Source organism: Apiospora kogelbergensis, assembly GCF_038363985.1.
Source record: "Apiospora kogelbergensis strain CBS 113332 chromosome Unknown utg000003l_segment0_segment0, whole genome shotgun sequence".
NCBI classification, from domain to species: domain Eukaryota; kingdom Fungi; phylum Ascomycota; class Sordariomycetes; order Amphisphaeriales; family Apiosporaceae; genus Apiospora; species Apiospora kogelbergensis.
Window position 1 is genome coordinate 1,054,615 of NW_027117420.1, and position 14,243 is coordinate 1,068,857.

At 54.2% G+C, this 14,243-nt stretch overlaps 5 protein-coding genes across 5 annotated transcripts; 4 read left to right on the plus strand and 1 right to left on the minus strand.

Moving 5' to 3' along the window:
- Positions 1-156: 156 nt before the first annotated feature.
- PG998_005058 (uncharacterized protein) lies at positions 157-2,180 on the plus strand (the record flags this gene model as incomplete). Its single annotated transcript, XM_066871876.1, has 6 exons — positions 157-283; positions 351-539; positions 596-638; positions 709-896; positions 959-1,184; positions 1,247-2,180. 6 exons carry the CDS (start codon positions 157-159, stop codon positions 2,178-2,180), a joined length of 1,707 nt encoding a protein of 568 aa, XP_066731973.1.
- A 2,369-nt stretch (positions 2,181-4,549) lies between these two features.
- PG998_005059 (MFS general substrate transporter) lies at positions 4,550-6,202 on the minus strand (the record flags this gene model as incomplete). Its single annotated transcript, XM_066871877.1, has 1 exon — positions 4,550-6,202. One exon carries the CDS (start codon positions 6,200-6,202, stop codon positions 4,550-4,552), a length of 1,653 nt encoding a protein of 550 aa, XP_066731974.1.
- A 529-nt stretch (positions 6,203-6,731) lies between these two features.
- PG998_005060 (uncharacterized protein) lies at positions 6,732-8,536 on the plus strand (the record flags this gene model as incomplete). The annotated part of the gene is made up of 6 exons (XM_066871878.1): positions 6,732-6,808; positions 6,862-7,185; positions 7,257-7,340; positions 7,400-8,096; positions 8,152-8,241; positions 8,369-8,536. The coding sequence occupies 6 exons, from the start codon at positions 6,732-6,734 to the stop codon at positions 8,534-8,536; spliced, it is 1,440 nt and encodes a 479-aa protein (XP_066731975.1).
- Positions 8,537-9,437: 901 nt separating this feature from the next.
- PG998_005061 (uncharacterized protein) lies at positions 9,438-12,100 on the plus strand (the record flags this gene model as incomplete). Its single annotated transcript, XM_066871879.1, has 2 exons — positions 9,438-10,978; positions 11,065-12,100. The coding sequence occupies 2 exons, from the start codon at positions 9,438-9,440 to the stop codon at positions 12,098-12,100; spliced, it is 2,577 nt and encodes an 858-aa protein (XP_066731976.1).
- Positions 12,101-12,684: 584 nt separating this feature from the next.
- On the plus strand, positions 12,685-13,977 carry PG998_005062 (uncharacterized protein; the record flags this gene model as incomplete). Its single annotated transcript, XM_066871880.1, has 1 exon — positions 12,685-13,977. The coding sequence occupies one exon, from the start codon at positions 12,685-12,687 to the stop codon at positions 13,975-13,977; it is 1,293 nt and encodes a 430-aa protein (XP_066731977.1).
- Between the last annotated feature and the right edge of the window lie 266 nt (positions 13,978-14,243).

Sequence of the window (14,243 nt, forward strand, 5' to 3'; positions counted from 1 at the left end):
TATCTATATTACCAACGGACTGCATCGTGTCAATGGTTCGCAGCGTGATGGCTCGCTTCTCGTCCGATCTGGTCTTTTGCTCTTCCTGTTTCCCGTTCCTCACGACGGCTGGTTTCCTTTCCTTGACGGCAAGGAGTGAAAGAGAGAGTACCGGTCATGACCGGGCAGCTTCCCCATGGAGCTGAGGGCCCGGCCGCCTTGTCGCTCATATTTGCTTTCGTTAGCCTAACTTGCTTGATCACGTTGATATGGCTCGCCTGGTCTCACAACGCGCGACTGTCTTGTGAGTGTGCAATGCCCCATCGTTGACAAGCCGATCTGAAACAACACTAACCGACTGGCCGATCTAGACATCGCTTGCGTCGCGTTCTGTTCACTCATCGCCACGGCCATGTCCATCATCCAGCAGATACATGTCATTGGCTGGTACGAGGATGTTGTAACAGCGCAATTCGCAGCTAAACAGGCGAATCCAAACAGCCCAGACCATGATATCGCCAATGGCTCATCTGGGACGGACTTGGTCCTTTTTTACATCCGTATGTCTCATCTTCCACTCAATGCTTCCAGCTGCCTTGGCTTACATCGACTTTAGAGTTCTATTGTTACAACGTCGAATCCATGTTGGTCCTGTTCTGGTATGTAACTCCACCCTTGGGGTTCGTCAGTTTTCTGAGCGTGGCATTGTTGACATTGATATCGTTTCAGGGCAGCTGAACTTGGACAGTCGGTCTATGGCTTAACACAGAAATACCACCTGCAGAGAAAACTGCAGTATTTCAACATCACAGCAAAGGCAGTTGCAGTCCTGCTACCACTAATTCTGGTGGCATTGCTAAGAGCGCCTGCTGTCCAAAACAACACATCCACATTCATCGCTCTGACCGATCTACCACGTACGTAGTAGATCTTATCACACTTACACGCACCACCCGAGTCGTGCTAACATGAAGTGTAGTGTGGCTCAGCATAGGACTTGGCAGTACCATCATGCTCGCCATTCTAGGTCGATACGTCCACACTCAGCGCATGTTGCTGCGCTTCGATCCCGGGCGGGCCGCCTCAACTGAGCCGAATTTGGGGCCGAGAAGCCACCGGCGCAGACCATTTACACGCTTATGGTGTAAATACATCTACGATCGTTGGGTTATGACGCGCTTTTTTGTCGCCTTTGTCAGGCTCGCGTAAGTATCTCGTACTACATCTTTTCTGGGGGACGCTAGGCTGATTTCATAAACAATATCAGGCTATTCCAGGTGACCGTTACAGTATTTCAACAGTTTGCCACCAGCGGCAAGAAGGGGGTTGGCAACATCGTAGCTGCGGCAACGAGCACCGCCGACGGTCCGGACCTGAGCGTCGAACGGGCAAGGACAGCCATGTACTTTTTCATTCCCGGTAACACGCCCGGAATCGCCCTCATGCTTATATTCGGGACCACGGCGACCTTCCGCCACCACATGTATAAGACATTCGTCCCCAAGCGGTTTCAGAATGGCGCGCCGACACTGCCGCTATACGATGACCGCGGCAACAATAACAACAACAAGCAACTATACCCGGTGGATACCGCCACCACTAACTCATCAGTGATGAAGCCAATACCCCGCAACAACACGGCCACGCCAGTACCAGCTTGCCCCAAGAGGGCGCTACTGAAGCAGATTTCGATCCGGTCGGATACGGCTATGTCATCGATTCGCTCGCCTACCTCTTTGAACTCGCCAACGCCGCTGTTGAGGAGGTCCGAGAGCGTCGCCTCATGTAGGAGCCACGCACCGACGCCGCCGCCGCCTAACCGGCGCAAATCGGTGTCCTTCCGATCCGAAGTTGATTGCTCACCACCGCTGCACTCGCCGACGCCGCTTGTCCGGTCGCAGTCCGCCAGGATACCAAAACGGGCACCACCATCACCGGTGACGCGGTGCCGTTCGAACACGGCCATGTCGCACAGGCCGGTGCGCGCGCCGACGACAAGGCTCGACCTTATGAAGACGCTTCCTGAGAGGCCACCTCCGTCGGTATCGTCCATGTCGAATCCCATGGATGGCCTCTCCCCTCCCATGGGGCCCTGTGTCGAGACGGAATGGCACGAGGAGAGTGCGGCATTCATCATCCGGCGAATCGAGGCTCGGCACGGTGTCCAGATAGATTCCGGTTCTCGTGGCGGGCTGATATAACGATGATCCCCAATAGAGGGGAAGAGAGGTCACGCGCAGGCTCCCAACGAGGAGAATGCACGCGAAAGACATCGTGATGACTGCACGACGTTTTGCTTTATTGTATTCTTTTGTTTTTGTTTCCCCAGCCTGTTGGTGTTTGCCCCTTGACGGACGAACGTCAAGCCAACGGTGGAAGCTATTTTTACTCTTCGAGATACCCCCTGATGAATTAGACACTGATACCCCCACCAACCATACTACTCACAAACAAGAAAACACCTTCGGGCTTTTAGCTGTTACTGCGGCCCACATGTGACGCTTGAGAACCTGCAGAAACTTTGGTTCGACAATATCGGAGAGAAAAACAGCGAGACCAGCATCAGAAACAGTGCCCAAAAGCACAAAAAAGGATGATTGCGACATAGGACTCTCTGGCGGGGAATTGAACCCCGGTCTCGAGCGGATCTGATCATAGAGATCGTTGACAAGCTCGCATACTGACCACTATACTACCAAAGAATTGGGCGCTAGACAATCCGTTTCTGGATGGAAGCAACCGGGCTTATCCCATGATACAAACGCTAACACACGTCAAGGTTGGGTCATGATACCAAGAGCTTGGAAGTAGTCAGGGAACTGGGAGGAACTGGCACAAACTGGAGGAAAAGGCAGCAGGATTCAAATAGTTTTCGATGCATGGGCAAAAACACCAAAAATACATCATGAGAAAAGCTCAAAAAAGTACTCTCTGGCGGGGAATTGAACCCCGGTCTCGAGCGAATCATTTGTAATGACAAGCTCGCATACTGACCACTATACTACCAAAGATCCGACGCTTTCGCTGGATTGATTGAGAATTGCTGCGTTTATCAGGGCTCATATGCAGTTCAGCTGTGTCTGTTACGGTTGGTGACGACTGCGGTGAAAAGGGAGTGGATGTTTGTTTGTAATTGGGTGGGGCAAGTGACGACTCAAGTACTAGTCAAAGCACGCTGGCATCAAAAGACTTCCTACAGCCCGTCGGACCAATACTGCTCCTGAGTATCTTGCACGAAAGGTTCCATACGCTTGGCCACAGACAGAAGCTTGATATTAGCAGGCCAAAAGCGCCTGACTATAGTGCTGCCCGTACCTCAGCATTAGACAGAAGAAAGATAACAATCGAGTTGTTGATATCCTACCTTATGAGGGCATGTTTCATGTGTAGACTTGCGATGCAGATGGAATCCATTGACGAACCAATATACAAGATTGATCGCCAGGAATCAAGTTTCTTAGTGATGGACGGGGAAGTAAAGGAATGTAGATTAGGATGTGGTATGTATTGCCCATGACGCATGTGAAAGGTAGATCCCCTTTGTCCAGAATACCACAAGCAAAACCAATGGTTGATATGCCTAGCGACCTCAGCTAGAGTTCGTTAATCCCTTTCCCGTAGTCTTGTAACCCATCATTGATCTATGACAAGTCATCATTATTCCTCGGAGGCGGCGGCTTCTTTGTCCTTAATCACGTAATCCTGGAGTGACAAGTGACACGTTGGCAGTTCGTGGCCTGGTAGCCCGAAGGTGAGTTTATATGCCACCATCAGGCCCGCGACCTGTCAATGCCTACTCCCCAAGACCGTAGCCTAGTATTGGAAGCTGATATGTCACTAGCATTACTTGTCCCCAACCTCACAACCCAGATTGCGTAGATGACATGTAACCACAATTCACCAACTATCCAACCGCTTGTTACCAACCTCATCACCCAAAGTGTATAGATATCATATTACTATAATTCACTAACTGTCCAACCACTTGTGACCAACCTTATAACGCCCAATTAGTCGCCGATATTTCAACAGCGATTCAAAGGGTTGGTGGCTCAGTGGAAGATCTGATAAGTCCAAACTTCAGTGCTAACACACTAAACAGGCGTTCGAATACGGTACCCAGCATTCCCGAACCGGCAACATACACTTCCACTAACAAGAAGTTGCTGTTTCTCTGTTTCTTCTGCGTTTGCTGTGCTGTCTCCCCAGTGCTCCTTGCTTACCACTGATACAAAAGCACAAAAAGAGTTGAAAATCCTCCCACAAACTACCAAAAACATTGCAGGAGGCAAGTAAGTACAACCCATTCCTACCACACCACCAACTCTTGGATCGTATTTTTTCTTCTTTTTATACTGTTTTTTTATTTTCTATAACGAATGTACAGCCTGTACTAGGACGCTTTTTTACTAGCTCGTAGTAATACAACATTAATTATAATAATATAAAGCTGCCTCTAGAAACGAGATAGCTATTTACTAAGAGATGTACCTAATATTCGTCAAGACTCCTGGCTCCCACCCCATAATGTCTGGAAACCATCTATACCCTCTAGTAATGCAACCAACTTCTAACCCCTATCTATATAAAGTGACCACGTAAGTGCCGATGCTGCGACTATTACAAGATACAACCACCACACGAGACCTACAACCCCCTCCTCCACCCCTAGGGCGAAGACCCAGCCTCCGAGCGCGGGTCCGACAGCCCTCGCGAAACTGGCCAGCATGTTGCCGGCCCCATGTATGGTGCCCAGAACAGACTTGTCGGGCGCCGACTCCGTCAGCAGGATGACGGTGCTGGGGATCGCCATTGTTCGCGCCATGATCTGGGCGCAGACGACGAGGCCCAGTAGTATGTATCGTGCCACACTGTCCCCGACTACCAGGGAGAGATAGGGCGCTACCGCATAGGTAACGGGAAAGAGAAAGAGCGCAACGCGGAAGACGCCTCGAGTGCCGATTCGAGCTTGGATCCGGGGATAGATGAACAGCTGGAGCAGAATACCGCATACTCCGAAGCTGGACAGCCAGATGCCGATGGACGCGGACCTTAGACCGAGACCCCCGGTGAAGGCGAAGATGGTGGCTTCGGTATTGTTCGCGGGTGGGCTGCTGAGGTAGACGGGGAATATGTGCATAAACGCCGAGTTGTGCAAGGGTAAAAGCCCAAATGAGACAAGAGATGCAAGGACCTCTCGTGTCCAGATCTGTTTAAAGGGTTTTGGCACTGCCTTCATTGGTGGCCCAACATCTGCGGCCGGTCCTTTTTCCTCTTGGTCTCCTCCCTCTATCAAAAGCTCGCTGTCATGGCTCTCGACTGTCGTATATCCTCCCCCACTTCGGGGATACAGATAGGCCTGGAATCGCGCAGACAATGAACGCCCGATTCTGAGTCCCCAGTCTTCGGCAGTTTCTTTGCCCGGTAATGTTTCGCGCAGACCTAGCATGGCAAAGAATAGAGTAAAGGCTAAAGCCATGGCATTCATCAAAGCGGGTAGCGCGTAAGGATACGAAACAGCCCACCGAACACCCTCTGGATTGCCACCAACGTTGAACACGCCGCTGGGTCCAAACAGCCAAGGGAGGTTCGTTACCGGCTCGGCCAGCCACCCGCCCAGTGCGAGACTGAGCACCATGCCCGAGTTGAAGACGAGCGGCAGCAGCAGAAACGCCTTGGTCTGGAAGCGGCGCTCGCGCACGATCTCGGCCGTGACGGTGCGCATGATGCCTACATTTCCGTTGCCCAGTCCGGCCAGGACGCGCCAGAACAGCAGCGCGCCCAGCGACCGCGACAGCCCGAAGCCGACGTTGGCCAGCACGGAGAGAGCGAGCCCGGCCAATATGGAGACGCGCCGGCCGTGGCGGTCCGAAAGCCAGCCCCAGGGCAAGCTGACGAAGAATTGGGCCAGCGGGAAGGCGGCGACCAGGAGGCCGGGATATGTGGAGACGCGGGCCGCTTCTACGTCTGGATCCGAGACCGACGGGGCATTTTCATTTGCCGGAGGCAGCACCGAGCGCACCAGGTAGAAGATGTAGGGCAGCAGACAGACGTTGGATAGTGGTTCCGATAAGCGGCAGAGGGCGAGGACGAATAGTTGGTCTTTGTTGGGGAGGTCTCTCCAGCGCACATCCGTTGATCTTGATGGCGGGTGTCGTCGAGGGTGGGTCGACTCGTCCCCGCATTGGCTGTTGGCACTTGTTCGATCTCGAGAGGTGGTCATGTTGGCAACAGCTCAGAGTCTTGGCTCGCGGCAATTGCAGGTGGTGGAAGATGACTTTGATGCCCGACCAACGGTGTTTGTGATCGGGGCGAGGCCCCTGATATACATACACGTTATTGCCCCTGACCACTACGCATCCCAATCAGTCCTTCGCAGCCCGTTCCGATGGCCTTGTTTTCCTGGGCATGACGCGAGTTTCGGGGTTTTGCCGGATGTGCACGTTAATCTAATAAACACCACCCGCCTGTCTTGGCTCCGGACGGGCAGGCTGGGTTAGGAAGGGAACCCCGCCTCCCGCAGCCCCCCCAAAAGCAACCCTGGCCAGCCTGCAGCCAAACCCCTGTCCGCATATCGCAAGGAGGGGACGGCATATCTGGGCAACGAATGGCGGGCGTAGACCCCTCATCATCTCTGTGCCGTACTGCACCCTTCGATAAATGGCCGTGGGGATCCTGACCCGACGCCCCAGCGGTCTGCCACCTAGACATCGAAGAGTGAAGCCGAAAGTACCATTTCGACCAGCCCAACAATGGCGATATTCACCCAGGCAGTTGTACGGTTGTATCTTTTGTGCATCTTCCTCGCAGTCGGCTCTTTTGTATGGGGGTGAGTAAAGGCCGTTCAGAATGATTTCCCACGATGCTCACCACGTTTTCCAGGTACAATGTCGGCATCTTGTCGTCCATCCAGGTGCATCCGGGGTTCGTCCACGAAATGGGCAACCTGACGGCGGCACGCAAGGGCGTCATCACCGCCATCTACTATCTGGGCACCTGGATCAGCTACGTCTTCATCTCTCACCCGGCCAGTGACCGTCTCGGTAGACGGTACGCTGCCCTCATCGGCACCGCCGTCCTAGCCGTCGGCACGGGCTTCGAGGCTGGCGCGACGGCGCCTCGGGCCTATGCCATGATGATTGTAGGGCGCATTATCTGTGGCCTTGGCGTCGCCATGGTGTCGACTTCGGTGCCTCTTTATCAGGCGTAAGTCATCATCCCTACGCCTCTACATCGAACCTTGGTTCAAATTCAAAGCCGCACTAATAACCGTTTAGTGAGGTGGCACCGGCTGGACAGCGTGGTAAGTATGTGGTGCTGAACCATGTCGGGTTCGTTGCCGGTTTAGCCAGCGGCTTCTGGTAAGTGGTGCCTCGCCCGTCTTTACTATGGAATCAGTCACGATGCTGATGATTTGCAGGGTCGGTTATGGCGTCACCTTCTGGATGGAAACGCCCTATCAGGTTTACGTCTCGTGGAGGTTTTCCGCTGCCGTCGTTCTCATCCCAGCCCTGATGTTCGCCGCGGGCCTCCCCTTCCTCCCCGAGACTCCTCGATGGCTCATCGAGCACGGTCACTCCAAAGAAGCGCATCTGTCGCTGCACTGGTTACGCGAGGGGAGCTTCACCAACACCCAGATCGACGACGAACTCAACGAGATCCAAGAGTCCGTGACGGCCTACCGCCTGTCGGGTCTGGACTGGCTCTCACTGTTTCGAGAGCGCCACCTCTTCGACCGGCTATGGCGCGCGTCTTTGCTCCAGTTCATGGCCCAGATGTGCGGTGCGACCGCTATGAAGTATTACTTGCCCACTTTCTTCTTCAAGCTGGGGCTGGGCACCCGCGTGTCCTTGCTGGCCGGCGGCATCGAGTCCACCCTGAAGATTGTCATGACGGTCATTGAGATGCTGCTCATCGACCGGCTGGGTCGGCGGACGACGTTGGTCGCTGGGTGCGTGGCTATGAGCTTGGGCTTGCTCGTCAACGCCGTGCTGGGCCAAGTCTATCCCGATAACCAGAACCGGGCGTCCGACCTCACCTGCGTCGTCTTCATCTTCGTCTATGCGATCGGATACAGCCTTGGATTTGGACCGACGGCCTGGGTCTACGCGTCCGAGGTAGGTGCCGAAGATGCATGTTATGACAAGCTAGGAAACGCTAATTCTCGGGCAGATATTCCCAACGGCCATCCGTGCCCGTGGGCTGAACTTCTCCGCCTCGGCTGGCGCTATCGGGTCTATTGTGGTAGCTCAGGTCTGGCCTGTAGGAATTGACACCATTGGATCTAACATCTACTTCTTCTTTTTGCCATTACAGTCATCTGCATTCCTGTAAGTGCTACATGAACCATCACACGTATACACGGAAACCAGACTGACAGTGACTTAAGATCATCTACATGTTGTACCCAGAGACCAAAGGTCGCACGTTGGAGGAGATGGACGACTTATTCCACGCAAGTCTTCCTGTACCAAGGCACATGGAGCCCACCGCGGAGGATGAAGAATCCGTGTTGCCGAGAAACATCCCACAACCAGGCAGGCAGCCAAGCTTATGATGATGCAACTATGGGTTCCTTCGTCACCTTGGTTGGCGTTTGGCCATGATACTGAACCTTCAAGGCTAGACAGCAGAATATGACACACACGCAACAAAAATACCTCATCTGTTTGCAGAAGTGACATAAGAACTTTCTCTGAAACCTCTTCTCTAGCTTCACTTCTTCATGCGACAGAATTGGCGGTTCGCCGAAGTAGTTGGCTAGAAACGCTCGTAAGGTCCCTTGCGTCCAACTCAACTCTGTTCGACCGGAGAAGCTAAGAGGCGTGATGCCGAAGTTGCACATGAGAAGCAGACCGGCTGCCAGGTTTATCGAATTGTTCGACAACTCAGTCTCATTGTCATGCTTTTTGGATAGTTTCGACCGGATAGCGGTACGGATCTCGCCCCTGGCCAGCCCCTTCCTTCGGCATTCGAACCACATCAACGATGTCAGCATGCGAGCGAACAGCGTTATATCGGTCACCGTCATGCAAAGCCTGGTGGCAAGTATAGTTGTAATATTCTCACAATGGTGCCAGGTCAATGCTGGGGTTGTTCAGCCGCCGGTCCTCATTTTTACCCCAGAATTCTATGATCACGGTAGTCCTAGCTGATTGAATGAGCGCATCTAGCAAACTTGAGTCTATAGCACCGCTAATCTAGGGTTGTCAGATGCTGGAGAGGTCAGGTTGAGGGGTATCAAAAGCCCAGGTGTTAATATCAGCTACAAGTGGCACATGGATAGGAATTACTATCCGAGTTGTATGCTGCCGCCACGCAAAGCCCTGTGACTGTCGCCCGGCTTGTTAGTGTGCCGCGAAGGCTGAGCATGCAGCTGGGGCCAATCAACTGCCATATCACACAGCCCCTCATAGAAGCAGTTTCCTGATTACCGTCGGCCAAACTTTGTCTCAAACATGAACGATCCAAAGATGGACTTCATATTCGGAGACCGCGAGACGACCCTGACAGAAGAGCCATCACCCCAGTCACGATTGGCGCTTCGTGGCAGCACACCATCCTCATTTCTCAACCTTCGGCGAGAGTCAGCCAAGCGACCGGCCACATGGCCAGAGCCGGAGCAATGTATCGGCCGCTTCATCTGCAAATCCGGCAGGAACTCCGTCTGGGAGGCCTGCGGCGCTGCCCGGGAGGCCTTCAACAAGATGGCGCCCGAGATCAAGCGATACCTGGAAAGCTGTGTCGAGCCCATCTCGAGCTGGGTTACGTGGTCCATGTTTATGATTGGAAGCGCCAAGACTCGTGCGAGCCCGACAGTGCTCTTTTGCTGTGAAGTAGTCGCGCACCGTCGGGAAGTTCGAGACAACATCAGACAGAGCGGTATCCTCGACGACTACCCAGGAATCAAGACCGGACACATGGCCAAGCCACCGGGGTTTGAAGAGCTCGTCCTATTGGCTGACGGCAGCGCGTCAGAACGGGCGAGGTTCAGTCTTTCTGTCGATACTCACCAATGGCGTTTGACCATCAGGGAGGATTCGGGTACCGACGCCCAAGCACCGGCAACCGCCACGCTTGGTGGTATCATAAAAATCCAAGACAAGTTGTTCTTTACGACTGCAGGCCACCCGTTCATCAGCTCTTGGGATCAAGGCATGGCGACCGGAGACTCTGATATCTCCAATTTGGGGGCCGACGACGCTCTCAGTTTCGACGGAGGCTCCGAGATCGAAGCCAATGTCGCGGATGATGGAAACTGGCCAATGGTCGCAGCTGGAACTGAAGCCGGTGACGACTTTGAAAGCCTGGACGTTTTTCCCGCCGAAACAGAACACAGGAATGTGAAGGAATACAACGATCATCTGCAACGATGTAACGTCGAGGCTAGGGCCACAACAGCCACTGAGCCTGTTCTATTACAAGGAATTGCGCATACATCAACCAAGCTGAACGCAAGAGGCGACACCAGTCTAGACCAAGTGGGGGATTTGTTTGTAGCAGGTATGGCCGATTCAGCCACCGGGCTGGACTATGCCTTAGTTGAGGTCAAGAACCACGGCAGTATTGCTCGAAACACGTTCAAGGATCCACGGACGGAAGGAGGTTACGTTACTGTCACATCACTCGCAGACAGCACGGTATCCAATACCGATACGACGGTCATTATCGTAACCTCCCAGAACGCGTTGCCAGGCACCATATCCGTGACTTCATCATACGCGCGAGCCCCACGGGATGCGCAGTTTCGAAGGATGATGGGGGTGTTTGTTGACGGCCGTCTGGAAAAAGGTGACTGTGGCTCCTGGGTGATAGATTCAGACACCGGGAATCTGCATGGTCATGTCGTTGCAGGCTCACTGGGGTCTGGTGCCGCGCTGGTACTGCCTTTCTCCGATGTATTCGAGGACATTTCGCGTCGAGTGGACATGGCGCCTGGATTTCCTGCGAACGTTGCGGAAGCTGAAACCAGCACACACAAGCAAATCTCGGGGAAGAAGTTAGGGAGACCCCTGAAGACTATTTCGCGTCATCTTCTTCTCTTGCTCACGATACTGGCCTGAATGCTATTGCCCAAACCGCAAGAGTGGGAACGCCGCCGGCTTACGCTACAACAAGGTCTACACCTTTAGGCCCAGATCAGCGAGAGTCAATGAGATTCCTATCACGTCTTATCAGCGTTTCACAATCTCCTACCAGATGGGAAAATGCGGAACTATTATACGAAGCCCGGCAGATAGTGCCTCTCGACAGGATATATCACGAAGCGGCACAGGAAGCAGCCAGGCTTTGGGCGCAGGCATGGAATACAGCGGGGGGCAACTCACTATCGAAGCCAGAATGGGGCTACCAGGACTGCGTGGTACGGGCGCTCCTTCGATGGTTCAAGCGAGACTTCTTCTGTTGGGTCAACAACCCTATTTGTGCCGGCTGCCAGAGCCACACCGTCAGCCGTGGTCTATCACAGCCTACACCCGACGAGAAAGCCTTCGGAGCTGGGCGTGTTGAGCTATACCAATGCAGTAGCCCCACGTGCAGAGCCTATGAGCGGTTCCCGCGATTCTCGGATGCTCGTAAACTGCTGGTGACACGACGGGGGCGCGTCGGCGAGTGGGCCAACTGCTTCGGGATGCTCAGCCGAGCTATAGGCTCACGCGTCCGCTGGGTCTGGAGCACGGAAGATCATGCTTGGGTCGAGGTGTACTCGGAACACCAGCAGCGGTGGATCCATGTCGATGCATGCGAGGAGGCATGGGATAATCCAAATCTTTACACAGAGGCCTGGGGCAAGAAGATGGCTTACTGCATCGCATTTTCTACCGACGGGGCTACCGATGTGACGAGACGGTACGTGAGACTCCCCGAGCACCGGCTCGATCGTTCGAGATGCTCCGAGTACGTTCTTGTGCGCATCTTGAACGATATCAAGCAAATACGCCGCCTCGGCTTTAACGAGCAAAGGAGAGCTGCGTTGGAACTTGAAGACGCCCGAGAAGAGGAAGAACTGCAGAGGTACCCTTTGGTGAGCATTGTCAAAGACCTGAGCTCCCTGGTCTCTCAAAAGGTTCCGAACGCTTCGCTAGGATCTTCCTCGAGCATCTGCATACCTCCCTGTTCATAGCTTCTGCTATAAAATGCAGGGCTTTTCATAATTGATGTTATCATTAGGGCAGTTCTAAAAGACGGAATTGCGTGGGTTGATAGGTGAAAGGGAGATAATTACTTGGGTTTCCTCTCTGGTCTATCGGTATTCCGAATTCTAACTGGTTCAGATCTGCATTTGCTTGATTACGCCTACGAATACACCCATTTGGAGCCTATTAGCAACCACCATGAAGCTCCTTGGGCGTATATGCCAATTCTGTTCAGAGCCCCAGCCCCTGACCTCTTTGTCTGATGAGCCTACCTTAAAGTCCACCCTTGTGTAAGTCTGTAGGCATTGAAATTCCAGTCATTGAGGGTTGACCCTTTTTGTTCTGTTCTTTGTGCGATACGCTGCATTGTGTGCCTGGTAGTATACTATTGTTCCAAAGGAAACAAAGCCTCCTATGGCTCGCGTTCATGTATATAAGAGGCTATATTCGTATTGCCTTGTATGGTGGAAGGCTCCCAGCAGAAAACACAGTCTATCACCCTCCATCAGCCACCATCTTACGTCCTTAAATACGCCTTTTGAAAAGTATAATCTCTCGGCTATTTGTCACGATGGAAACATCAAGTCCTCCCCAAGGTCTCGGAAGACTACCCAATGAGCTGATACTCATGATTCAAGCCTACCTGACTAGGAGGGAGACCTTCAATCTGGCTTTGGTATCCAAGCACTTTGACGCGCTGCGAGAGCCAGGCAATATCATCCAACACGACGCGGTTCGACAAAAGGCCGAGGCCGACGACGTCTTGGCCACGGGGCGTCCCCGATCCCCAGACTTTGAGCATCCGGTGCTGCTCGCGGTGATTGCCAATGGTTCCAACTTCACGCTCGTCGAGCAGGCGGTCAACATCTACAACAACGTATTTCCCCAATGTTTCCACGGAAACTGGGGTGACGAGGCGCTGGTGTCGCCGCATTTTATTGCTGCCATGCACGGCCGCGCCGACGTAGTCGACCTGCTCTTTCAAAACCGTTGGGTGGGACAGGCCCAGCCGATGCGGAGCTGGGAGCGGTGGCAGGAGCTGATCATGGCCGGCGAAGGTGTGCGCGAGCCGCAGCTCAATGGTGCCGTGGGCAATCTGCTTATGCCCTCTATCAGCATAATGATTGACTACCTCCCGGGCACTCTCATGTATGCCATGTACGGGGCTCAGGAGGATCTCGCCCTGCTGCTCGTCAGGCACTTCGCCCTCCAGTACGACCACACCACCATCGGGCCCGTGGTGCCCCCGATCGCCATCTCCGGGCTTATCTACTTGGCCGCCCGCATGAATATGCCCCGGTTAGTAGCCCAACTCCTCTCCTGGGGCGGCCCCAGCCTCTGGACGGCCCCGGCTGGTGCCCAACGACCCCCGCTGTTGCTGGATGTAGTGATTCAAGTCGCCGCCGAGGGGACGCGGGAGCTTCCGTGGCACGAGCGCCTCAAAGACCAGGGAATGTTGACCCAGGACTCGCACGCTGACGTCCTCGACCTTGTGTGGGCGGCCCGCGAGGAGTCCCTCGGAGGTCCGCAACCTTTCCAGTCAGGGCTCGGGGTGGTCTACAGCGCCGTCGAACACACCGCACCCAACAACGCCGTCCATGTCCTCCGCAAGACTCTTGAGTCCGGAGTCACTCTGACCCCGGCCATGGCCCTCGCTATCCTGCGCGTGGCTCTGATACATGCCAGCGAATGCCTGGATGATATGCTTCGATTCATTCGTGAGATGCATCCCGCACAGACGGCGTCATGGCTTCGAGAGCGAGAGGAGGGGGCAAAAACAGCCCGCCGTCCCCGAGGTGGCCGAATGCTGCGGCCGGGCCGCCCGTCGAAAACCACTTGCCCAGTATCTCCAGCCGCATGCTGAGCCTTGCAATATACCACGGCGGCGTGGAATACGCGCGCTACTTCCTAAGTAACGGCGCCGTGCCTGACGAGGACCACGTGATGCAGGCAATATGGATGGGGTACCGTGCCGGCCACACGCCGGCCACGTTCGTCGCCGAAAAGTCGGACGTCATCAACATGCTGGTCGACGCCGGGCTCGACGTGGTCGAGCCCCAGCCTCGGCGGTACTACACATACGGGGCCTGGGCTGATATTACACTGGATACGATACGGGAAAATGGAGAC